Source organism: Micromesistius poutassou, assembly GCF_964030765.1.
Source record: "Micromesistius poutassou genome assembly, chromosome: 13".
NCBI classification, from domain to species: Eukaryota; Metazoa; Chordata; class Actinopteri; order Gadiformes; family Gadidae; genus Micromesistius; species Micromesistius poutassou.
In genome coordinates this window covers 9,191,075-9,218,079 of record NC_140283.1, presented here as the reverse complement: position 1 = coordinate 9,218,079, position 27,005 = coordinate 9,191,075, and the positions used below count along the sequence as shown (strand labels likewise).

At 42.7% G+C, this 27,005-nt stretch overlaps 3 protein-coding genes across 4 annotated transcripts; all 3 read right to left on the bottom strand.

Annotated features, from left to right (window-relative positions):
• Positions 1-341: 341 nt before the first annotated feature.
• Positions 342-8,351, bottom strand: selenoo1 (selenoprotein O1). Its single transcript, XM_084477081.1, has 9 exons — positions 7,747-8,351; positions 7,440-7,643; positions 7,066-7,243; positions 5,621-5,751; positions 4,553-4,830; positions 3,762-3,918; positions 2,612-2,797; positions 2,059-2,215; positions 342-1,229 (listed from the first exon to the last, which is right to left on the bottom strand). Exons 1-9 carry the CDS (start codon positions 8,286-8,288, stop codon positions 1,020-1,022), a joined length of 2,043 nt encoding a protein of 680 aa, XP_084333207.1. The 5' UTR covers positions 8,289-8,351; the 3' UTR covers positions 342-1,019.
• A 271-nt stretch (positions 8,352-8,622) lies between these two features.
• Positions 8,623-16,320, bottom strand: trabd (TraB domain containing). 2 transcript variants are annotated; one of them, XM_084477039.1, is made up of 10 exons: positions 16,270-16,320; positions 15,801-15,844; positions 15,399-15,465; positions 14,861-15,027; positions 13,716-13,856; positions 13,345-13,455; positions 12,696-12,835; positions 11,971-12,143; positions 11,243-11,339; positions 8,623-11,117 (listed from the first exon to the last, which is right to left on the bottom strand). In XM_084477039.1, the coding sequence occupies exons 2-10, from the start codon at positions 15,822-15,824 to the stop codon at positions 10,943-10,945; spliced, it is 1,095 nt and encodes a 364-aa protein (XP_084333165.1). In that variant the 5' UTR covers positions 15,825-15,844; positions 16,270-16,320; the 3' UTR covers positions 8,623-10,942. The 2 variants fall into 2 exon arrangements, with proteins under 2 accessions (XP_084333165.1, XP_084333166.1); XM_084477040.1 differs by lacking the exon at positions 16,270-16,320 and adding an exon at positions 16,087-16,172.
• Positions 16,321-17,999: 1,679 nt separating this feature from the next.
• panx2 (pannexin 2) lies at positions 18,000-21,647 on the bottom strand (the record flags this gene model as incomplete). Its single annotated transcript, XM_084477033.1, has 5 exons — positions 18,000-18,322; positions 18,449-18,631; positions 18,745-18,880; positions 19,721-20,832; positions 21,419-21,647. The coding sequence occupies 5 exons, from the start codon at positions 21,645-21,647 to the stop codon at positions 18,000-18,002; spliced, it is 1,983 nt and encodes a 660-aa protein (XP_084333159.1).
• Positions 21,648-27,005: the final 5,358 nt, after the last annotated feature.

The following is a 27,005-nucleotide window of genomic DNA, read 5'->3' as shown; positions in this document are numbered from 1 at the left end:
CACTATATGCCTATACCTAAGTGTACCTTGACACTTGAAACCCTTTGACATCAGATGAGCGTTCTTTTCCTGGGACTTGCTGGAACCTGTGCGTCAAGGGTACATTCCACACGCCTGCAGACAGCGGACACATAGCACTTATGTTTGCCAAGCCTAGAACAAATAACATGCTTTACATAATTAGTAATAAGCATTATGTACAAGCCGATTACACGCAATTTCATAATCTAACCGAGAGCAAGACCGATTCCTAGGATAGGAAAGGATAGCATTTTAGTCCCTTTAATCAGTGGATCAGTGGATAGACGAACCACACATTTGAAAGAAATAACACATTCTTTGGTTATATTTATTAGTAAGTTAAACCAACCCAGGCGAGAGATACATAACATTTATGACTAACCATACTTTAATTAAAATAACCAACCAATCATCACATTCTTTCTCAACCAGGCTAATTCATCAATATCAATTTCCCTGAAAATATAATAGACAATGAAGCTTTTCTGAGTGGCATAAGGTTAAATCAAGTGCTTAAGTAAATGACTAAATATGACTTATGAACTATAAAAAGCTACATCTATACAGCTTCCACATATTACAAAAACATCTTGTGCGTGTTTATCAATTACAGCTCAACCAATCAGGTACAATCATTCCCAGTCACACATACAACATTAACAACAACAGTATTTGGGTCATGGCAACGCTCCAGAGCTCATCAGACTCAGATAGGTCCCTGAAGGACTGGATATCTGAGCCTTCATTTACAACCAGCCCAACCACCAAGCTATGCTCAGGTGAAGACTAGCTCGTCAATGGAGGGTCACTCGTCTCGTTTTCCTTCCCCGACACCGGCTACCGAAAAAAAGCCCCGGAGAGAGTATTATTTAGGTCACAGTAGTGGGTTTGAAATTGGTGCAAAGATAACCACTGAAGGTGGGGCCTTAATAAACTCTCCGTAAGCTTTCCCTTAAGGTAAGCCAGCTGCAGGCTGGTCCGGGAAGGAGTTACGAGGATCAAGATACACAGATTCCGGTGGCCCAAGCCGGAGGCCTGCTGTCGTAGGGGGCCTTCCTGGAGGTCGCCGCCGCCGCCACCGCCGCCGTCAATGACGGCACCGCCCCTTCAGGGTCTGGCTCAGCTTGCTCTGCACCTACACTCGCAGGCTGCTCCACACTCGGCTGGGGCGCGAATGGATCTTCCAGAGCCTTCAGCACCCGCTGGACCTACAGATGGAACACAATTAACGATATGCAACTGAAGAGACGAAGAGGCAAACTGGTGAAGACGTGATCATATTGTCCAGAGGCAAAATGCACTTTGTGAGACATTTAACACCGTTAACTACCATGCCCTTGATGTAGCCAGTGTTGTTGTTTTTATTTATGGGATAGGATAGGACCACCCCAAATCGTGCAGAAAGAGTCCCGCGGGAGAAAACATGCAAGCTGCAAACTGTGCAACTACCGATGATTTGGTTGTACAGATGGAGGTGCACCGTTGTGATTCGAGTTTGACGGAATTCGCTCGCAAAAGGAACAGCCTTTTGAGATTTCTTAAGAGATTTGTCTTGTTTATTTTGTTCCTTATATCAATAACATTGTGTGACACTCTGGGACTGTGTGGGAAACATTGTCGAATGTGTCGCTTTCAAACAAGACTACTCTCTTTTCAATGAGCTATTGAGATTGGAAACAAAACAAGGCAGCTATTGAAGGTTTGTCTGAAACCAACCAAATATATTCAATGTTGACATTATTATTATTATAACATTGCACAACAGACTGAAATAAGATAGCCTAACCAAGCAATGTAGGCCGTTTCTCTTTTAACTCCACAGCAGCTTTTCTGTCTAGGGGCTTTGTTCTAAACTTGGTAGGCTTAATAAGGCTATTGATATGTGATTTGATAACCTGGTTTTAAATATGCTATGTTTGTCATGTTTGGCTCTCATTGGTTAATCTTTTGATTGCAATACAAATGACCATGTGTGAACCATCAAAACACTGGTATATTATTTATACATACATACATACAGGTCAGTCAGAAACTCACCTCAGAGAAGTCTCCATTCTCTGCAGCCTCAATTGCATTCTGGGCAATGTAGTTTCTGAGGACCACACGCGGGTTGGTGCCGTTCATCACCCTCAATCTGTCATCCAGGACTTCCTGGACATTACTTTGGCCCTCCATCTCCCGGGCCAGACGCTTCCTGTGTTAATGATAGCCCACGGAGGTTGGTCGAGAAGGCTCCTCGGTGACTACAGCCACAGAACAGCAGAAACTGGCCATTTTTTCTGACAACTCATGCTGACAGCGGAGTAACCAGCCCTTAGTCTACCCCTCTTTATCAACATTGTGTCCTTTGTTTCCTATCCTGACGACAAAGCCTGTTTGTTTTGGCTCTTGTCCTTATCTCTTCTCCCTCTCTCCCTGGTTTAAAGCACCACTTTACTCAACTACCACTCTGCACACTCACATTGACAAAACACATTGTCAAGTATATGATTGATTCTGAATAACTACTGTTAAATCTGCTTTCAGGCCCAAAATACATAACACAACCCACCAGAACCACTGTGACACTTAACGGTCGTGTTCCCTTTACCTGTAGCTGGTGATCCAGTCGCTCCATTCCTGGGCCTGCTGGCCCCTCAGCTCCTCCTGGTTGATCTCTGCCAGCTCCTGCATCTTGTTGAGCTTCTCCAGCTGTCGGCCAATCGTCTTCCGGTCTGAGATCATCTGGAACAGCGCTGGGTTGCTCTGGGCCATGGACAGCAGCATGGCCAGCTCTCTGACAAACCCAGTGGTAATAGGTTAGAGGTGATGGGGTTCAATGTGCACATAATCTCTACCAGCGTAAGATGTTAGCACAGATGCTAGCAATGCAATGGCTATTCTTTTTCTTTGCATATATACACGCTTTTATTTTGCTGACTTTATTATTTATATCTGTAAAATAATTGTCTTATTTTACCTTATGTTAATAACAGGAACATTGAGTGATAAGGTAGTAGTATATATAAAAAGCTTGATATATTATCATGTTTCAAAATGGACTATTGGGGGCAATTCTTTTATTTTTTATTTTTAAATTGGTCCAGTAGTGAGCGAGAACACTGGTAGCTTTAGTCTGCGAAAAACAAGCTGTAATGTCATCCTTTTAGGGCTATAGCACCCCATTAATGTAGTTCTCCAAAAGTGCTTGTTCTTCCAGTGACAGACCGATTATATTCTAACATTATGGAAAGGATCCCTACATAGAAATACAACTTTTTTTTCTTATCCTTTCACTTGACCCAGTGTTTTTGGTTACTGTGTCTAACCAAGTCTCACCCAACAAGAAGTCTCGCGAGAGTAGAGTTGAGAATGGTTGAAACATTAGTGAGATCTGTCGTAAGAACAAAACAGACCGGATCAATCGAAAGGGAAGAGAAAATAAATTCTTCCTCAGTAGGGATCCTTTCCATAATTTTAGAATTGAATCTGATCCTGTCAGTAGCAGAAACAAGCACTTTTACAGTACTTACGGGGGCTCTATGGCTTCAAAAGGATTACATTACATTGCCTGTTTCGCGGATTACGGCTACAGTTTGTTCTGGCTCAGTACTGCACCAATCTCAAAAACGGTGGTCTGTTTATGTCTCATAGACCCAAGTGAATGTGAAATAGGGTCCAGGTTGAAAAATCCCTAAATTATTCTTGAAAAGTCTGATTGTTAACTAGGATTACGCTTTAATATAATCCTACTGGCTCACCGTGGTTCCATGGTTGGCTTGTTGGCTAGCCTGAGCTCCTCAAGGGAGGTGCACTGCTCCAGCAGCAGGTCCGTGGCCTCTTTGACCACGCACTCCTCCCCCTCGCTGGGGCAGGGGATCTGACCCAGGCAGCGGAACGTGTTGGTGAAGTCAGCTCCTGTATGGAGGGGGCAGAAGCATTTGTGTAGAAGAGTAATGATTGCATCTAAATTACTCTTGGTAACTCTAAGGGGCAGGATATTTTAGGAGGGGCAGGGTATTCTGTGTTATGCCCAATGGTACCTGTGTTACACATGGTCTGAACTGTGTTCCGCATAGGGCTGTGCAATTAATAAAATTTTGATCGTGATTTAGATTTTTGGGTCAAACGATCTCCAAACTAACATAATGTAGTTGAAACGTTTTTGTTTTTTTGTATTTATATATTTTTTTATTCATTAAATGTTTTATAGAAATTGCAAAACAGCTGGATACATATTTGTACATCATTTTCGATTTCAACATTTTCTGTTTTAGGAATTTGTGTATTTTTTTAAGGCAAAATTTATGTTCTCAGTTACAACATGTTTTTTGAGAGAAATACTGAATCATCATCTTTTCAAACTCAAAAATAATTGTTTGAATAATCGTGATTTCAATATTGACCAAACTAAGCGTGGTTATGATTTTTTCCATAATCGAGCAGCCCTAGTTCGGCATGGTCTGACCGGTGTTCCGCAGGGCCTGACCTGTGCTATGCCCGGCCTGACCTGTGCTATGCCCGGCCTGACCTGTGCTCGGCCCAGTCTCACCTGTGTTCTGCATGGTCTGCAGGAGTGTAGTGATCAGCGTCTCGTCCTCTGGCTCCTCCTTCCTCAGCAGGCCGAGCTTCTTCCTCATGGTGCCCAGGTAGAAGCCGTTGTACAGGTCCATGTATTCCTCCAGGACGGCCTTGGCGCGGCCCGCCGGCAGCTCCGGAGCCAACGCCTCGGCCAGCTTCCCCAGGTTCCACCTGCATATGGCGGGCTGGGCCTGGTACGAGTAGCGACCAGAGTTGTCCGAGCGATTGCAGATGAAATCCGGATCGAACCTTGGAAAGAAGAGAAGAGATTGACCTTTCACGACATGTGCAGAATAATTAAGAAATACTGTAGATCAAGAGGATAAGGGATTCTACTTCTTAATTAATGCAGATAGTTGTGTCTCTGTGCTCACATACTTATAGACATAACTGTTGTATAACCTTATGCTATACAAGATGCTAGTGCTTGAGTTATAAAGAACCAAGTAATTAATTATGGCACCTGAAATATAACCATCTGCATCACTTAACAGTAGAGAATTAACAAGTTGTACTGTACGTAAACACTTTGACTATTGAGACAAGCTCATTACATGCATGAGACCAGACCCTTAGTAGAGGATAACACAGGCTGCTATTCCACCACTAGGGGTGGAAATATTAATCGATTTGTATCGATGAATCGATTATACAGCCGACGATTCGATGCATCTGCAAGAGTATTGATTATTTAAAAAAATAATATATATATATTTTTTACAGTGAATAGGCTAATTGCCATACTAGACCTGCACAGTAAGCACTAAAGTGTGTATAGAATACTGCTTCTGTATTCTCAATAAAAGGTAAATGATATATATTTTTGTTGATTTATTTGATAGATATATTAATCAATATAATGTAAAAAATAGCCAGTATCGAATCGAATCATATCGTGGGGAATTTGAAAATAATCAAATTGTTGGCTTAAGAAATCGATATTGCAGCAAATCGTCATGAAGGCTCAGATTTACCCCCCTATCCACCACTCTGACTGTGTGACGGCGGTAGGGATGGGACATGTATATAAATATCAGACCTGTCCATGAAGCCGTACGGACCGTAGTCCAGCGTCAGTCCCAGGATGCTCATGTTGTCTGTGTTCAGCACCCCGTGGCAGAACCCGACGCACTGCCATTGGCTCACGAGGCGGGCCGTACGCAGAACCACCTGCAGCCGTTGGTGGGCCGGAGTGTTAAAGTTAAGAGCCTGACTGATATATCTGATGTACGTTTTTAATCTGTCAATATTGACCTATCACAGTTAGATCAGTATCGGTGTATATGTTTGCCGATATGCACCCATATGAAGGAAATGGTGTCATCCCGTAGTTTGTCCAGCAGAGCGCGCTCCCGACTGCGTTGTTGACAATACCTATCAGCACTGTCTGCAACATGTTAAGCTTACATGTTCCTATTTGCATTTGTCAATCGGGGAGGCTGCTAACTAGTTTGTGAAATAAATACTGGAACGTTAATAAATAATGACCGCCTCATTTTCCGATTCACATATAATGTTAATGTCCCTGACAACCGCCATGTCACTTATGCTTGCTATCTTGCTATGTTTCCAGCGATAGTTTTTCAGTAGGTACTGTCAGTATTAACACAGCAGATGAAAGTTAAGCATCAGAGCATCTTCAAGCTGCAGACGATGGAGCAGTGGTTGAATCAGTCTGTTGAGTGTTGATTTCACGTTACATGGTTAACTAGTTGGTGTGACGCAATGCTGGCTAGTAAAATAATCAATGTCCCCATCTTTTACTCTCTACAAACGTACATGCATACGGGTATACATACATACATCCTGGCTCCACTTAAACATCAGTTACCAATGGAATTTGTCAAAATCCCATAATTTTAATGTTAACAATTGGATCATTACAGTTTGTGAAAATATATATTTTTAAGTAATGTATTCAATTACTCTTATTTATTTATATGTGATCCATTCTTATGTTGTCGACAAATGCCTTACTGACTGACGCACATTGGTTACAAAAGACTCAAGTGAAGCAGATGGTTACGATGGTTTGATTCCCCAAACCAGTATTGTCCTTAACTGTTGATCTCTGTGAATAACATGTTCATGTACATTTATAAACAGTAAAAGCTGCCCAATAACTAGAGAAAAGAAGAAAATAGTGGCGAGTGACATCATCATACACACACATTATATACTATGTAACTGGGTGACACAGTGGTCCCATTGAAAGCAGTGAGGTACCTCCCTGAGGTTTGTGGCTGGATAATAGCAAGCAGGGAATGACTCAGCAAGTATGATGCAATGGATTATCATAGGTGGATCGGATCACTGTAAGAGTCATCCTAAATTATCAACGTAATTCACTTTAGAACCAATAGCTATTTTTTGTGCTATAAGTTGAGTGAATGGGTGGGTGGGTTGGGGTGTATGTGAAAGGTTATAAAATGTGAAAGGTTATAAAATATGTATTGTGAAAGGTGCATCCAGTGAGGAACATACCTCTCTGAAGAAGGCCAAGTTTCTCTCCACCCGATCACTGTGGTTCTGCTGGATCTCAGGATAGAACGTCTCAATGACATAATCCAGCATCTGCCCTCTGATCGCGTCGTGTCCGTAGCTGGGACCCTGGCGCCCGGTGTGCTCATCTGCCTGCTTGAAGATTTCAAAGGACCCAAACCTGCTCTCTCACACACACACACACACACACACACACACAAACTTGTGTCATGTCCTGCATAACTACCTGCTCAAGACACAAATACAAGAACATAGTTGACGTATATGACATGATGTGACAATGCAAAATACGTGCATTCAAATCCAGCCACAACACTTGGAAAAAAAAGTGTTTCAGCAGTGACTGTTTAACGAACCTGAGGAAGGTGGGCGCAATACGGAGAACCATAGAGCATCTCTCGTGAATCGCGTTCCCATCGTAGTTTATGTCTCGAATGACCTTGCTGTCAGAAGTCACCACAGAGCCTGCTCTGGTGGTAGGGATACCCAAGGCGAAGATGGCCTCGCTGCATAGAAACTCCCGAATACTGGAGCGGAGCACCTTACGACCATCAGCTTGTCTAAGGGGTTTAAGCAAAAAAAAAAAAAAAGTATACTTTTTTTTTTTACTTAGCCATAGGGCAGTGTTTATGAAATCTGAATTAAAAAAGAAAAACGACAAACCTTGAAAAAGGGGTCTTCCCAGCGCCCTTCACCTGGATCTCCCACCGGCCACTTGGATTTTCATGACGCAGTTCGGCACTCTGATCCGAGGGAGCTTTCACCTCGCCTAAGTAACAAGCTGCCCCGTCGCCTAGCTGCCCGGCAAACGACCCAAACTGGTGTCCACAGTAGCAGTGGGCAGCGGGCTCAGATCCAGGCATCACTTTGGAGCCACTCAGATATTCTGGGCCGAGGGGGTCACTCATGACTTCTGCCCCGTTGAGCCCGAGCAACGATAGGGCCTTATTTGAGACTGCTACGAATCTAGGTTTGGTCACAGGAGTCGGCTTCATTGTGGAAAAGCACGCTCCCTTTACCATTCGCACGCCGGGTTCTTCCGACGAATCCAGTGGAAGCTTTCTGAGTACGACATTGTCAAACTCAAGATGATCCAGTGGCGAACGGCTCATCGATACACCCATACTGTCCATGGCGATTAGTCTGGCAACAACTACAGCGCGGAGAATATTTGGTTGTAGAAAACGAAGTCCTAAAAAAGCCATCCAGTCGTGGCCATAAGATCGGTTTGAAAAGTTATGTTCAACAGCAGGCACGGACTTATATAATGCAACAACTAGAGGGTGTGTGAAAGATCAGATCGTGCTGCATTATTATTTGTCGTACTAGGAACCAACGTCAGAGCGGAACCATTAGCCCTGACACAAGCAGGATGGGCGTGTCTTCTGATGACAGACTGGGCTCAGTCTGTAATACTGTTATACAACTCGAACCAAGGGTTTTAAACTTGTTACGTAGGAAGTATCACATTACGTCGACATAATATTAACATTAATCATCAGTTTATTTTACTCATCATTATGGTCCAATGCAGAAAATGTTGATTATAATGTATGTATTTATTTTATAATATACCAGGCTTTGAGGAAGCAATGTTAATACAATAAATACATTGCCACGTTTTATTTCCTTCAATCAAAATATGTGAGTAGGAACGTCATACTTTGCAGCATGCTGCTAAGGATATGTTAAATTGACAGTGAATAAAAAAGTACACTTCTGCTGCTTAAACAGGTTTATCCAAGGCTGGTGTAATCAAGGAGAAATACATTGGTGTTATTACCTGACAAACAGAAAAAGAAAATGTTGGGTACAATACCCCATGCTACAATCACTGCTGGCGCTACCCAGTCAAGAGAGTCCACCCCAATAATAAAAGCCCCGGGAATGCCCGGTTTATCTTTTACATAACATAAGGACATCTTCTGTACTTTTTACCTGGGAATTGTCAAATTACCAGATTATGTGGTTCCCAACATTACATGGTTTCCCCAACATGCCATTGTTACTATCTCCATCTTAACTGTACACACACACACACACACACACACTCATCCCTCCGGTTGCAAAAGTTGTGCACAGGGTCACAAGACCAAAATAAGTAAACGTTTCCCATTTCCATTGAGACAACCCAGTATGGATAGGTTTCGTACAGTAAAAATTGGCTTTACAAGTTGTAGCCCACGCTAATGCTGAGAGCCACGATGGAGGTAAAATGCAGACCAAAGGCAGCAGCAGAGAACAGATGTAAGGCTTTTACCTCCGAACCACCACATTACCCCTCGTCCTTTTCAATACTGTCACTACAACAACCCCACAATGGTTTACTTTCAACAGAACTTAAGCAGTCAAAATATGCTGGGTCCTGATTCAGAATCTTTTCAAACAAAACTTTTCTGCCATGAAATGTCCTAGTGAACATACTCTATGCACCACGTCATCTTAAAATAATCATTTGGGAAGCTCTACAAATGTTAATATTGCTATCATATGTGTAGCTACTCGTTTTCTCGAGTGGCTTTCTCTTCAAGGTGTATCTTAGGTCACTTCAAAGCCTACTTTTTAAGTTTTCTCCACATTCGAGGTGAAATCAAATACAAAAATGCAAAGTTAACACATTATCCTGAGGCACAGTGAAGCTAAAGTTACATCAGGTTATAGCTGTAGAGATGTATGCTTCGAAAATGCAGTTGGTGAGGTACCATTGCCATTCAACAAAGACAACTAAGTATGAACATATGTGTAGGCCAACATCAGTTGTATATTAAAAAAACAAAAAGATAAATAAAATGTTTGTAGTTGCATCAATGTTCTTTGCTTGATTTGGTAAAGGTCAATGTGTAATACGCATAACCCATTCATTTTGCCTTTAACCGAGTTTCTCAAGATGACACTCAAAACGAGCCCTATAGATCTGCGATGTGAGGCACTTGTTGTGGCATATTGTCACGGGCATGACGATGCATTTTAGGAAATAAAATGTAATTATATCAATTCCAAAAATAGGTTTGGAATACGCTTGGGGAATTGGGGAAAACATATTTGTAAATCAATTCCAGTTGATAAGTGTATTATGCATGTTCCAGCCAGTGGCCTGATACCAGCAGATACTCCACGTATAAAAAGTGTTCAAAACAAATGGCTTGAGGATATTTTCTCCAGAAGACTGGTATGCATATATTTGCTGTATTCTATTACTAATGCATATTATAGGTTATTTACATATATAGGTACTCTTTACAGCAAACATTTACCGGCTACATAAATATCTCTTAACACTCGATTATAAAGTGCTTGGAATTAAAAGGGCCAATTAAGAAAAAGAAAACATTTAGTGCCCAGATTCAGAAAAATACAAGGAAGTGATTGTATTAGAAACGCATGTCAAATGCATGTCAATGGAAACAGGGCTCAAGACTGACCACCTGAAACCGGCACCTCATCGAGACAAAGAATGGTGCTTTGAAAGAAACCGTTGAACAGCGAGTTCCCTGTCGTACCACTACATCTATTCCTAGCCAATCCAAGGAATGCTGCGGGAGATTCAACGGCATGTAGAAAATGTACCGTTGCTCAAAGTACAAGAAAACAGAAGAAAACAAAGTACAGTGGTTTCTTTGGCAGTATGGCCCTGTTGTGCCAAACCGGGGACATACATTAAAACACAAGTATGTGCTGGTTCCCCCAGAGCTGTCAATCACTTCCTTGGCTTCAAGAGACTGCCGGTTCATCGTGTCCTTTCAGCCTCTCTTCTTAATGTTAAGGCCAGTGGTGGCAGATGCATTGCTTTCATATTCTCAGGGCGGTGACACATGTTCAGAAGAGGGACGGACGGTTGGGTGGTGGGGTGGGGCGGTGGTCAAGCGGGAGGCGGTAGCTTAACCGTCTCCAGTAAAGACTTGACGGAAGGTAGGGACAGCAGAGCCCTGCCTAAGCTCCCCCCTGCTCGGTAGCAGGCGTAGCCCACCACTCCTATCACGGCTCCCTTCAGGACTGTGACCATCACCCGGTTAAAGCGTGAGGGCGGTGCGACACTGATGGAGGAAATGACATGAGATTTAAAAATGATGACTGGAGTCAGGCGACTTTTAGATAACATAGTCACACATCATTACGTCGGATTATTTGTTGTGGTTATTTTTTGTTTACAAAAACTGACCTCATGATCTCTTGAATGTTGAGCTGCTTCTCCCAATTTTTCTCAATGCCAGGAACGTGACCCATGCCTACCACTCCGACCACCACAGCAGGCACTTCTACAAAGACAGACACGAATATGAAATACATTTCTGTCAATTATAAATAAAAATAAATAAAATCCCTATTTCAGGGTACACACAATTATTTAAGGCCACCCATCATGACATGCATGCACAACTGAATTCCCTTTATCTACTCGAAGAGAGAAAGATCTCTTCTATAGCTGAGAAAGGCTAACCTGACTCTCTCGCTAACTCTCGCCAGATGAATTTCGTTCCGCCTAGCTCCACTCATCCATCTGGGATCGCTCCATTGAAGAGGTGCTTTAGAAGGCTGGGCCTTATCAAAAAATCCTTGAATATGATTGGATAAACCACTTGTCCGTCATCTTTATTGACGTGCTACTTCAACCACTCACATCGAAACCAACCCGTGACGCTTGCTTCCTCGATGCAAGCCACCATTGTTGTCTGAATCAAAACAGTCGCTTCTCCGCTACGTCACATCTATAAAAATCCCATCCGGCGGTCCTGATTGGCTCTACCATTTTCTGATAGTCCCCAAATACCTCCCAACGGGAGTGATCCCAGATGGATGAGTGGAGCCAGGCGGAACGAAATTCATCTGGCGAGAGTCAGGTTAGAGAAAGGCTAGACTGGGAGAAAAGTGGATGAAGGGGATACACACTCTCGGCATTAGGGGGAGCCTCCACACAGCGAGCAGCCTGGCGGAGGGTGTGAGTGAGGTAGATGTCCCTCTCCGCGACGATGGTCTGGTGGAGGGCGGGGAACTCCCCGATCATCTCCAACATGGTCTGCTCCAGCAGGTCCTTCTGCTTGCACTTCTCCACGTCTTCTTTACTGTCAACCATCAACAGACAAGGGGTTAGACCAAGCTGCCTCCGATGTGCTTTGGGACATTCTGAGGTGGCTTGAATGTTTTAAATATCTGACCCCAGTGAGAGTCCTTTGTTTGTGTGGCGGTTGAATATTGTCGGGGTGCTATTCATTACAGTATTTAAGTATTTGTATATATTTGTATACAGTATTTGAGGAGAAAATAAGATTTGGCTAGGGAACCCATGAAATGTTTCCCATTTAGCATTATCCTAATAATTATCTAGTATTAGTATTTGGTTACCTGAAACATTTGTAGTCAATAGCTCTCAGTACATTGCCTTTTGGATAATAAAAGCAAATAGGGGACCAATAAACAGAATATGTAAATACACGCCTGGATTTGGACTAACTTAAAAAATCTCCTGTAAGTTGAATTAAGCATAACCACACAGAAATAATAATGTAATGTAATCTTTGGGGACTTGTGTTAAATGTGAAATAGCAAGTCTGCAAAATTGTAAAATCCATTAGATCACAAAAACATACAGAGCATTGGCTGTACATAGTAGTTACCTAATGGGGTCTGACAGGAAGCAAAGTCCCCAGGCTAGGCGGGCCTTCTGCCACATGCTGAGAGCTGCAATGGCCCTCTTGAATGTCACAGGGATGGGCCTGTCCCCCAAGTGAAACTTACAGAAGGGCACTCGTCCAGCCTGCAAGAAAGGACATTCAGGTAATGGTTCATTTGCAGCAGTGGGCATAGCAATTATTGATGAACATAATCCTTAAAATACAATCAAAGCAAATCTGACGATCTAATGATACATTATTTTCCCCATTAAATATCAAATGAATCTAACTGCTTGTTCCCTAGTGGAAATGGCAAAGTATTCTAGTAGAAATACAATATGTTAACGCTTCACAGTTTTCATGCCAGTTGTGTGAGGAATTTCGGTTTACTGGATCATGTAGCTGTGTCCATTCTTGCTACAGCTTTTGTGAGTGAATGTTGACTACATATAAAAAGCATAAAATCTGTAACATGAAACTCATATGTACAACAGAAATCAACACAAATATGAGGTAGGGGCAATGTGTGCGACCGTACTCCTTTTACGCATTTGTTGCTTGTCATGTTGAACTACCCTGTGTTATACTGTGCATATCATACTAAAACACTTGAGTGAGTGAGTGAGAGAATGAGGAAGTGAGGGAGTGTGACCTCTTTGAAGGCCTCCCTGAACTCTCCGCCAGGAGCCATGCCGAGTTGCTCAGTGATGTGAGCGGAGACTTTGAGCAGGAGAATCTGCATCAGGCCAGACATCAGTCCATTCTAAAACACACACACACACACACACACACACACACACACACACACACACACACACACACACACACACACACACACACACACACACACACACACACACACACACACACACACACACACGTTAGTTAATGCTATCATTTATTATTTTATCATCCATTAGTTATGCTTTCAGTTGGCTATTTGTTCATTTAAATAATTTAACATTAAATAACTAACCATATGACAATTTTCGTAATTTCCTTTGCTACTAAAAGAGGGCAAACCTGTTTGATGGCTTGCTGGACCTTTTCCAGGTTGATATCCTTGGCCTCTTTCAGCAGTGTGACTTCATCCATCTTCAGCATAGACACCCTATACTGGCACAGTTCCACCACCACCACGTCTGGCTGCACCGCCCGGATTGTCTGGGTCACAGTGAGTCACAGAGATAGACACGAGTTCAGATGTTTTTGATGTGAGATTGAACAAAGGTAGGGGGAGGTGGATAACGAGGATGGGTATGACCCTGTGATACAAAGAGGGCAAGCAAAGAGGGCAAGCAAACTAACCCTAACTGTGACAATTTAAAATCACTGACTAACCATTTTAACATTGCACAAATTATCCAATATCTAGCATTTTGATGCATATAGAATCATATTAATGTCATCAGCTTACGATGGAGTACAGGTGTAAACGTGTACAAAAAATTGGTTTTGAATTCATTTTTATGACATCTTACAAATACACATTATATAAAGTTGATATGTATTATGATAATGTTTGGAAGGAGAATATATAAGGAAATAGGCCAAAATAAAGCCTTCGCTGTTGCATATTGTTGGTGAGATTTAAATAGGTTTGTTCGCCAACGTTTAGCGACTGGCTTGAGTAGGTGGAGTTCCCCAGTGTTCGACGAGTTTTTAACCATCTGCCAGGAATATCCCCTCATCAAAACTGAAAGTTAAATTCCCAGCAGCATAGCACTACTGTGGTTGTTTGTTTAAATAGTCACACATTTCAATAGCAGTTGTAGTTTGAAAGTCTTTTTTTGTTTTGTTTACAAAAGATAATGGATATTCAACATTCGCGTCCGAATTACACCGAAAACGGTGGAGGAGCAGAGGAGATGGCTCTCGTTTAAACTGATATTTTCTTCAATATTTTCTACTCAATAGACGAATTACAAAGTACCCTGGCCTAAACAATGGCCTAACTAAGCTGCAATTAAACCGGATACATGGCACATTTCAAAATGTCCCCAATGATAACCTAACTCTACCCCAATGATAAATGGTGTATGTTGGTGAAAACTATCGCAGACTTCTTCTGCCACAAAACCAAAAAAACAAGCAGCTACAAAACCAGTACAAGAGTACCTGTTAAGATATGGGCCCTATGTTCAATTCAAGTTTTTTGGCATCCCTACCATGGACACATCTTGCTTGCTGCTGTCACTGAAGTGGGCGGTGCCAACAAGATAGAGCAGACTGCCATCGGATGCAGTGAGCCGGGTGACCGTCTCAGGTAGGTCAGGTGACGCCTGCCGCCGCTGGGCCCGGACGTTCCATAGCACCTCGGCTGCCTCAGCCTCGGCTACGGAGGACATGACACACAGGGAAATTATGTCAAAAAAGATAACAGTATGGGAGCGAATACCGAGAAGTATCCAGCTGATGAGATAAAGCTGCTCTTATCGTAGACAATGTTTATTATACTAGCTGGCCAACGGTGTTTAATATGACCGATATAATACTGTATACATCTGCATACGTCCATTCGCATGCACTTTATACACGGAGGCTGCTCATTGGCCAACAGGTATAATAATGACATCATTGTGGTATGCCTAATTACAGCAAGCACATCTGTACATGTTGAAACGAATCCATTGCAACATTTGGTGGATATAAAGGTGTGTCAATATTCTATGAAAAAAATAGACAGGAAATTCAAAAGTTGCTCACAGAGTCCTGGAGGCAGCCTAGGCATCTCGTCCTCGGACGGATCCTCTGCTGGCCCAACTGACTCGTCCTGCGACAAACGAGGCAAAACCACTACGTTAGCAAACAAAAGCTTGAGGTGATATCGTTTTAGATCCTGACAACTGTAATTGCGTAACTCAATGACAACCACTATAACATAATCATCTTGAGCCACACACATACATAACATATACTTCAATATGTAATGGTGAACATCTAGCTGCAAATTGTACACACTATCTTGGTATGACACTCCAAATCCTCAACATCGCACACATGTAACGCAACACATTTTAACGCCAGAGATGAACCAATTAACGCCATGCACTATCCTATGAGAAAATTAAGTGTCAAAGCATCCCCCGTGGACACATTCATACACACCTCTGAAGTGTTGTCCTGGTCCATGATGCTAACGTCAGAAGAACCTGCGATGACGAGAGGAAAGATTAACGCGACATCTTCGGATGACACCAAAAAGTAGCCGGCGTTACACTGTAGCCTTAGCTTGTCAGTACAAATAGTATAAACAATTCACTCTAACCCTAGTCGTTGAGGCAAGAAAGTACGATAGGATAACCAACACGTTGGCAAGCCATCCCCATAACGGTAATACAGCCAAGCAAACTATCAAGAGGCTAGGTCGGTCTTTACTTTTACTCAATCTCACCTGTTCGGCTAGCTAGATGGAAAGCTATTACTAGCTTTGAAGTCAACAAGAACTGGGTAGCTCTCTTACACCCCTGGCAGTCATGTCACACACGGGGAAAGATACACATTTGCTACAAATGGGATCTTTCAATCGTAATTCACAGTACATCGCGAATATGATCTTAAACAATGTGAAACTTACAGAACTCCTTTCGTCTACTGCTGCTCTTCACCTCTCGCGTAGGGACACGACAGTGGCGAGGTGCATGCCGGTACTTGTGGTTCATTTGCGTGCACTTCAGAATATTGCAATAAGGATTAATATGAAAACAATCGTCATTTGAAAATGTTTAACAAATATTTATTGTTAATGAAATTACATTTAGTGTAAATTGTAAGTGTCATTTTACTCCCCATAGGTTGTAAAATTCCTGCATTCTGAAACCGTCCTGCCTATGCCCTATGTACCTGCCAGCACAGCTGTGCAGGTCGTTATTATAAAGGCAACGCGCTACTCCATACCTCTACCGTTGCTACACAATCCATGTGTTACACACGCCATGTGTTCAAGTGTCTGTGTGTCTCATGTGTGTATTTGATATGTTAATATAATAATAATACTATCTATTCATTCGTTGTTCTGGATAGTGAGGGTCTTTCATTATTTTATTTTGTGTCTATATATTTTTATTATTCAACCCTTTGCCATTATAATGTGTGATTGAGTGAAATTACTGATGAAGTCAGGATCTGCAGCAGTATGTGATTTTAAGGGATTATTATGCCCAATCAAATGCTGAATAAATCAATTCTCAATCGTGGTGACAACTGTGGGGTGAAAAACAATTGTTAATCTTCAATCACTGCATTTACTTCACATTACAGCACTCCCACAAGAAGACGGCCAACTACAATTAAAACAACTCTCTACCAGTGAGTCCAGCTCCATTCATTATGTTGGAGTTGCAAGTCTTCTAGCGCAAACACAAGCCTTTTCGCCTGATTTCAAAATATACAATAGTCTACCCGTTGTGGTAGATTTGAATAATATGAAAATGTTGGTATTTTTGAAGAACAGGGGATGCCAATTTCTCAAACGAAGTACAGATGAAGTACAACTTACATGATTCTAACGTGTGGACTTACATGATTCTAACGTGTGGTGATGAAATTACATTAGAAGTCTATGTGCGATTTTTTTCTTTTTTGTAGCCTACACTACACACACTGAGCCATGTACAGTGTCTATGCATCTTACTAGTGCGCTGTGAAGCTTTTGCTGTAAGCATATATATTATTGCCACATATTATTTGTGATCTTTTGCATATTTTGATCTGCAATCCCACTAAGTGTGTTGCATGAGCTACCTGTCTACTTGGCTACGGGGGTAAAGGGACTGAAGCGCGAGGCATCCAAAAATACATTTAGTCTGAACTCCTTCTACGGTTCTTCTTTGCACACATCACATTATTAAATTGTGTTTACCATGTGTCCCCCCCATATGACTCGTAATATTCTTCTTAGATATAATGCCTCCATCATGCACTGCTGCACCCTGTAAAATGACTGCTGGTTTTGTTGGAGGGCGATTGGCTGCACACATCAATCATCCTGAGACATGGTGAAATCATTTCCCACAGCAGAAATGCATTGCAGCCACAACACAAGTGTGCTAGACACTAAACCAAACTCCATTCTTTCAAGTGATGCAATTTTGGTGTGTGTGTGTGTGTGTGTCATTCAAGTCTTTCGTTCCTTAATGCCCACGTTTAGTTTCTCATACCGTGTCGTCATACCACCAGACGAGTTGGGTGTTTTGTGCATGTGCAGTCAGAGATCAGATGAGAGAAGGGGGTTGGGTTGGGGGTCGTGTACCGTGGGAATATTGTGCCTTCGACGGACAGCAGACTCATCATGGCTCTTTTTTCTCTTCAACATTCTCCTGCGGCAATGAGCTCACCGGACCTGGAGGCGAGCCTGTCGCCACCGCTCCCTTGCTCCTTGTCCGCCTCAAACAGAGTGTGGTGCATGCTCAGCAGCTGGTGGGTAGGTGCCCTGGTCAGGGAAGGCAAAACCTGGCTCTCCGGATGTATGGGCCCCGTGAACGGCTCGTTGAGGGGAGGGGAAGGCTTCGGGCTAAGGGCGTCCTCGCTGGAGGGCGGGTTGGGGCTGATGCCGTTCACGTAGGTGGTGATGGGCAGGGTCTCTGTGGAAAAGGCAGTGATGGTCGCCTCAGGAGTGTGTTCCTTCTTTTCTGTAAAGACAGAGTAAGCATACATTTCAGATCCAAATACTCAGCAGGATTAACAAGCTGCACTGTTCAATCCGCAAGATGAGGACATACATTTTGCATTTGGTCCCGAAACAAGGAAATGGGTACCTGTAATTGCAGTGGACACATGGACGATGGTGTGTGTGCCTTCAATGAACACCGAATCCAAAGGGTGTTCAGAGGAGAGGGCCGCTGTGGTGACCGTGACGGTCTCCACCTTGGGCTTACGGATGGTCAGCATGTAGGGATGTACGTCCAGAGAGAAATTGCGATTATGCTTCCCACCTAAATCTGAAAATGAACAGGTATTAGGCATGTTCAATGCAAAATACCAAATTATTTATTTGCAGAATTATTGCCTTATGTCATAATTCTAATTTTACCCAGTCTGAAGTGCTGAATACCTTTAGTCGCAGGGTACTGTGTGCTCTTGCTGTCTACACGCGTGGCAACAAAGTTGTCCGCCACCGTTTTCCGCCTGAGTGGCTTGGGTTTATCGGGCTTGCCGTTGTTCTCCATACGTGTCAGAGTCGTGGGTTCCTTCACAAGGAATACAGAGATCAGCTTAGGCCTGGGCAATAAAACAATAAATTATCGTATTGTGATAGACTTTTGATCAATATCAATATAAAACATGTTCAATATATATCGATAATTGACTGGACCACCGAATCTAGCAGCTGGGTTTGTTACTCAAACACGGTTCCATACTTATTTACAATATTTGAGTGTTTTTCATTGGAGACATTGGAGTATTTATCAATGAGTAAACAAATAAAAACAGAGGAAGGTCATATTAATGTTAAACAGAAGTGTTTAAATCCAGCATAGTAATTCCTAGTCTTTTTAGGCAATTAAAATTATCAATATGATCAAGTTATATCGTGAAATTTCTTGGTATGTATGATATGGCTGTCTTTCAGCCATATCGCCCAGGATCATCAGCTCAGTTCTAAGTGCGCAATTCAAACTTACAGCAATGATCAAAGCACAGCTCTCTAAACACCAGGCTCTCCATCTTCCCTTTAAACAGCCCTCGCACACAACTCGTTCTGAGAGGCTAAATTTCCCGCAGGGCCTCTTTAACTGAACACCCCTGCTGAGTCATCTGAATAAAAGTTGATAGGATATTTTATGCTGTGCACCCACACAGTAAGTGTCTACCACTGACGTTCAAAGTTAACGGATTTCAGAATAGGAGACGCAGTTTGGGTCTACTTCAGTGCAAAGGGACTGTGTAATATTTCCATTACCCCCAGCCCAGCATCCTCATTAGACAGACAATACTTGAGAGTAGGAGAAATACATGTCTAATTACTCTGATGTGACCTAAATTATCTTAATCCTTCCCAGCATAAACACAGTTTGTGAATGCCTTACTTTGAACGATGCAGGAAGAGGATTGGATGAGGGGATCCATTTGATCTTTTTGCGGGGTCGTTTGATCACCATTGGCTCTCCAAGCTCACCCATCCCTAGGATGGAAGGGTCCATGTTGGGGTCGATGGTCTGTATGCCAGAGTCCCTGACAGTGGGCGTGGCGTCATGGTTAGACTGGGCCAAGGCCGCCAGCAGCTGCCTCACTACATTGTCATACATGAGGTCGCTCTCGTTGGTGATAAAGTCCAGGCGGTTGAGGGACTTAATGTGGTCCCGGTTCTCGTTGCAGAACATCGCCAGGATGTTGATGTCACAGAACTGGGACTTTTGCCAACGGCGGCGCGTTTTGATGCCCACTTTGTGCAGCTTGTCGAAAACAAAGTTGGATTTCCGCACCACGAACAGATGCAGCAGATTAATGAGGATGATGAGGTTCATGGTGCAGAGCAGGGAAATGTCCACGGCCGCCATGATGCGCTGCAGCTGCACCGAGGGCAGCTTGCAGTTGACACTGAGCTTTAACTCCTGGTAACTGCTGGTGTCTGGGGGCCCACCCAGAGCACAGGTGAACTCATTCTGCCGTTGGCGAGCATAGTAGATGCTCAAGTAGGAGATGGGTATGGAACTGAGGCAGATGATTGCCAGGTGGCGCGCCAGGTAGATCTTAGCCAGGAAGTTACTCTGGCCTCGTCTCTCCAGGTACTTCTCAAACAGGTTCTGCTCCGGACTCTTCTCTTTCTCTGCGTTCTCTATGATCTCCCTCCGCTCCCGCTCCGTGATGCCAGGCCCCTTGGATTGGATCTGCTTCTCGATCTTCGGGGCCCGCCCCTCAGCCGCTCTGTGGTAACAGTTGTCTATCTCGTGAAGTAGGAAGTTGAGCTCAGATGTGAGCCGCGTGGAGGCTAGGAACTCCCATCCCAGGGCAGGAATGTACATGATGCCAGCGAAGGCCAGCAGAGCATAGGGCAAAAACTTGTGTTGAAACAGCGATGGCCGGACGTTAGCCTCCAGGCCAGGTATAGCATCCAGCAGCTCTGTCCAGCAGTAGCCTCTTGCATACAGTGCCTGGTCTCTGGTGAAGTTGTGTGGTGTGTAACAGTATATGGACTCCTCTGAGAGTGGAAAAAAATATGCAGGTTATTGTTTCAGAAAAGCCAATGTGGATTTCATATGATGCCTGGGTAGAAGGAACAGATCAGATCAGTTTCATGCTTCCAGCTTAAGAACAATTCCAATTCTGATTTGTTTTAACGTAAGAAGAGATCATCAGTATTCATACATCTTTAGGCTGTATTGTCTTTGAAATCATTGATGTTCCATGTTTATAGTGCTGTCATTACCGTGGGTATCTGCAAGCCTCCAGCATGTCAGTGCTGCTATGCAGACAGCCTGACTCAGAAATAGCAATACTTCTAAGGGAACTAATATTTTGGAGTTGCTTTAGTTGAGGGATAAAGTTAAAATGGTTAGATGCAGGTATGGCAGATTTGATAGGATTGAGTTTCACATTTGATGCAAATGAGTGGATATGCTATGAATGAATAATGGATTTTGGCTGTGGCTTTGGATTTGAAGAAAGAAAGATAGTGAGCATGGTACTGCGTATGAAAAGAAGAACATTTGTGCAGGACTAGGACAGGTCCATGTAGTGTCAGGCCACGAGAGAGAAGATCGCCCTCTAGTGGCTACAACACTTACCAGCAAAGTTGCGGGTAAATACGAGGGTGACGAGCAGGATGGGGATGATGACGGTCCCTATGGTGACGACACGATCGAACGGCAACTCCAGTTTGAGCTGGACCATCAAGCCCGCCAGAGCCCCGCCCTTCTCATCCTGAGAGGAGCCGGGCATGATGAGCTCCTTCAGTTTCTCCCCAGCCAGAAGAGCGGTGGCCATGTCTAAGTTTTGTTCGAAGAGGTTCTGCATCCGGGAGCCACGGGACACACACAACCACCCCCTCTGGGCCGGGGAGAACGCTGCCTCTCCCTTGTCTGGCTAGACACTCGCAGTCAGAACACACACACGCGTGCACCTGCCCGCGAGCATATGCACACCTGTAAAAATTGCAGGGGGCCACTTCAGTCTCTGTAGCAACTCACAGGGGGGACCCGGTGTGACTGAGGGCTTGTCCTCTCCGGGGTTGTGTTGTTCTCTCTCCTTGACTCTCGTCCTGTGCCGCTCTGCAGGTAAAAAGACATGATGTTAAGCAGAACACTTGCTGCTTCACATTTTATGGAAAGCATTATTGGTTCACCGTAGCCTCTGCCTGGCCTCAGCAGCCCACACACACTCGGGCAGGAAGATGAATAAGATATGTTTAAGAAGTCTCCTTGTGATCCAAAGGGAGCTTGGTTTACTAAATCGATGAGCATGTATCTCCTGAAATGCATTATGCATGATATGGTGAGCCTAACAATACCCAGACATTTTCTCAAGTCTGTTAAAAGAGGGAAATCATAGTAATGTGTAAGTGATTGTCTATATGACCCTCGGTCTAGCTTATCCTACTTCAGAAGCATTATACCCTCTCCTGTCTTTCTTTCAGGCTGACTCTGACTCATTCGTTGGCCAGTGGAGTGTGCAAATGGGTTCACAACTTAGTGTTTCTGCCTTTAATCGATCAAGGACAAGAAAGGAGACATTTACATTTCTCTTGAGGGCGCTAGCTCATTAGGGACTAGAGTTAACCAGAAAACAGGGTTGCTTTTGAAGGGTAGAAAACAGAGTTACTTTTGCAGGGTAGAAAACAACGTTGCTTTTGCAAATACAAACAACTGCCACAGCAAATCCTTCAACAATCATAAGTCTACAATTTGCACTATTGCACTATTGCTACATGAACACGTGACATCAAGGTTGAGATGTCTTAAAGCTGTAGTGTGTATAGGATATAGTGGAATCTAGCAGAGAGGTTGCAAATGGCAAACAACTGAATAAATGTTTTTTCTCCAGATTGATATGATGTTGTCAATCATGGAATTTGTACATGTGAACATGGTGATGTATAACTGATGGGGCGGTTGGATATCTTTCATGTGTGTGATCTGTCAAATATTGGCAAAAAAACAATATAATTTAAATAAAACTACTAAACGATCACACATAAGTTTGTAGGCCTTATTCTGTTGTCAATGTGATGTTCAAAACCTATTTTTATTGTGTGGTTATTAAAGTAAATGGAATTTTCACATTTTTGGATTGTGACATTAATGACATGCAAATTATGTAAAATTACAAATTGTGTTTGATAAATACCTTTACATGGATTGTTAAAAAACTGATTTCAATTTAATAATGCACCATAATATTTCAGTGTGACATGATTAGGACATCATTAAATGTGTAAACTGAATGGTGTATGAGGAAATGGTATGATTTACATGATGTGACCTTGACTGTGATCTTTCATGTCAGTCATCTATGAAATATATTGAAAAAAATTTAACAAAATGGTAAATAATTTAAATATAACATCACATCGTCAATGGACAGATAAAACTGTAATTTTCAGGATTGGATATGGACCTACATGCACATGGACAATTATTTAACTGCAGCCAAAATTAATTCAGACGGCCAAAAGATAATCTCAACCGCCAGAATTACTGAGAAAAACATTGAAAAAAAAATACTAATACATGTTCTCAGTGTGACCTGCCTTCCAGGCAGCAGATGAGCGTACTTCTGCTCCATTTTGTCTCTATCATGGAATGTCTATGTTGAATCTGGACATACATAATGACAGTATGGATGTCTGACTGATAGGGTATCTGTCATGTCTGTCATCTGTCAAATATTGGAAAAAGAAGCCAAAAAAAGTCATCATAAGGGTGAATCATTTCATTAAAACAACAAAACTGTAGTTTTCCCGATGTGAATTACATGAATTTGGGGAGATTATTTGGAGGCTGCCAAAATTATTTCACAGACCGCCAAAGGAAAATCTTGACCGCCGAAAGTTTAATAATCGTGACAATGGCAAATCAAAAATGAATGAATGTCTTAAATAAATAATAAATTGTAACTTCACTTCCACCGTTTTATTGTCTCTCGTCTCAAACCTTGCCCTGACCCTAACCACAAAAACTAAAGGTCAAGAGAATTGGCGCCATCTTGTGAAAAACTTGATACATGGTTACTGTCGTCACATTTCAATATAAACATAAGTAAAAGAAGGAATATGCCTTCACAATGAGTGAAAAACGACATAGGTGTGTTTGGTCGCAATTTGATATGCGTTGCGTAACAAAGTCCTAAAATAACTTGATTAGTTTGGCCACCTTATTGGCCAAGTTATTTCAGGACTTTGCCTACAAGTTAAATCTAACTTAAATAAATAAGGAAATGGTAAAACTTTTAAATCTAATACAAAATCTAAACCAAAACAATGTTTTACCTAACTTTGCTTTATTTTTGGCCTAACACACGAACAGCTTAGGAACATACATGTAGGCCTACCATTATGGACCCATAAAGGTACACATAGTTATGGTCCAATAATTAGCCCTAGGGTTACATTAGTGTAGATTGTACCTTGGGGGACAGAAATTGACTCTCATTTCTGAGAGTGTAGCTAATAATATCCCAATATAATAATAATATATGTTAGGCTTTGTCAATCACATAGGTCTCAATTCTGACAACACAAATCTATTCCCAATATGAACTCACTCATTCCTTATTTTACTTTTTATGTTTAGAAGAAAGTTTGACTAGGCCGACTTAGTGGTCATCTATGGATTTCTACTCCCGTAGAAAACTACAAGGGAACATCAGTAATATGCAAGGCGTTTATATGACTGAAATTGCACGCTTATCAAAAACTGTAAGCCAGTCTTCTCTAATTGCAGCATAGGCTACTATGGGCTAGCCTACTAAGTTTTTACCGCGCAATTCCAGTCGTCGTCGTCGTCCCCGCCCCTGCCAATGATTGGCACAGTGAAGTGGGGAAATACCACAATTATACTGTCTCCAAATGACATAACGTCTAACGGATGTTATAAAAAAAAAAAAATAACACCAAAGGAATTCCACCTATTGAATCATAACGAGCGAACTTATGGCATCTGTGTGACCCATGACGGGAAACATCCAAGCATAGGTATCGCATGTTGTATTATAATGTAATATTATAAAAACAAGTCGAGTCAATTGATTATGTTAAACATAATATTCCTAAACCCTGCAGGAATAAATGCAGCCCAATAGGAGGCATCCCATTGCATTGCGCGGTCGTATCCTCCATGGTTCCCGCGCCATGCAGCAGCAGCGGTTGTGCTTTTGATACCCAAACAGCCCAAACACGGGATGCTCAACATTCGGGTCGACCGGTGCAGAGTGCGGTCCGATGTGTCGGACTCTTTGGGCTTAGTGACACTCAGCGAGCCTGCACCTGCATCAACAATCTACCTGTGCGCATTCGCTAACGTGGTTAAGAAGAAACACGCCAACCCCATCATGCAGTGAAGAAGCCTTTTCTTTCCAAACGATGGACACACACTTGAGTACAACATGTCCATACAGGGATAACACGTCTGTGTACTCACCGGCCTCTGTGTACGTCCCTGGTGCAGTAAAGAGTTAATCTGCAGTGCGGGCTAGCCGCTATACAGCATGTATCCGGGCTCACCGGTTTGTTCCGCTTTCACCCCCCCAGTCTGCTTCGTACCCTCCCCACTCCTACTGGTGCCTCCTCCTGCGATCAGACGATGAGATAAGAGTAGTGCATGTGTCTTAGCTGTCGGCATCGGGTGCAAACACCAGCATATCACGCTGGCGCTTCAAAGTGACGATGCTCTACGGGTGGTGCTGAAGCTGAGGAGGCTACCTCATCCTCTCGGACATCATTAAGACGCCTCACTTGATGTATACGTTGACACGTCTTCAGGTGTTAATACCGGCTCGGCTACATACTCAATGGGTCATTATGTTGAAAACATGATGTTATTCTGATATGAATGTGCAGTATCCATCACGTAGGATAAACACGGGAGTCGTCAGACGGCTGTGCTTTTGGGATGTCTGTGGAAACACTATTTTCAGTGACGTGCGTGTTTGGCTGTCAACATGTTTGAATCAAGGTGTCGGTCTGGTTTGATCTAGATTCAACCATGGGTCCACGCTATTGGCCTGGATGAGGGCATTCATTAGGCTACAAGTGGTCGACAATGTTTGCTCCATCTGCAAATGTATGAGCGCAAGCGACGCGCCCATAAGACTCAAGCCCGCCTCTTCCAACCGGTTTTAACCGGTTGGGGTTGCCGCTCCTCACGACTGCTGTTTTCAAACTGGGATATATACAGCAGCGATCGCTAATGCGGCGCAGTCAGATGAGGTTTCCATCAGATGAAGCGCACCGCTGTCTGTCTCCTCCTCTATCTTGAGAAATTATCTATCACCCACACGGTCCTGATTGGCAGCTGCTGCTGTCCGTGGTGCTGATTCCACAGAGGCGATGCGGGAATGATCTTGCAAAGGGCAAGACGTTAGTGAACGTTGAACCTGACATGATGGTGACACAACTCACCTTCCGGAAGACAGAGAGGCACAAGCTTGTGAACAGTAGAACAATCGAGTACATGACGTGGTTTACTGACCAAATAGAGGTTGCACAATGCATAGGAAAAATAGATATGCTTGCTGCAAAATGAAAAGAATGAAAAATACTAGACAGCTAGGAATTTGAACACAGGTTTAAAGTTAGAAATATATTTATTGTCTATACGCAAGGGAAACAGAGCTCAAGGATTTTGCATATAAACTATTCACAAAACAGGATGTTGGTCAACCAGAAACTTGGCCTGAACAGAGAGCATGTGGCCTTTAAAAAAAAAAAAATCTAACCTGACAGCAAAATAAATAATTGTTCAACGTTTTTGATGACATTGCTTATCGATGACATCCAAAATGCTTTATATATCTCTTCTTCTTTTTTTTTAACAGACCTTAATAGTTTTAATCCAACACGATTTTGTCAACGATACTTATACTTATCTTTCTTATGAAAACCCATACAAGCAGTTTCCCATTGTGTGGAACAATATGTTCTTTTCTATTCTAGACCTTTATAAACTTGTTTTAAGGAGCCACTGTGCATTAAATTCAATTTGTATGCAAATTTGGGTCTGTAATTAATCTGTTTACATTAACCCCTTGACTTTGCACCTTGCTTAATGTCAGCTGTTTCTGCGCACATCGACATTCTAAAAGCGCAGGAATAAAAATTACATCTAGTCATCACATTGAACTCTAATGCAACGAACACATCCATCCATTCATCACACT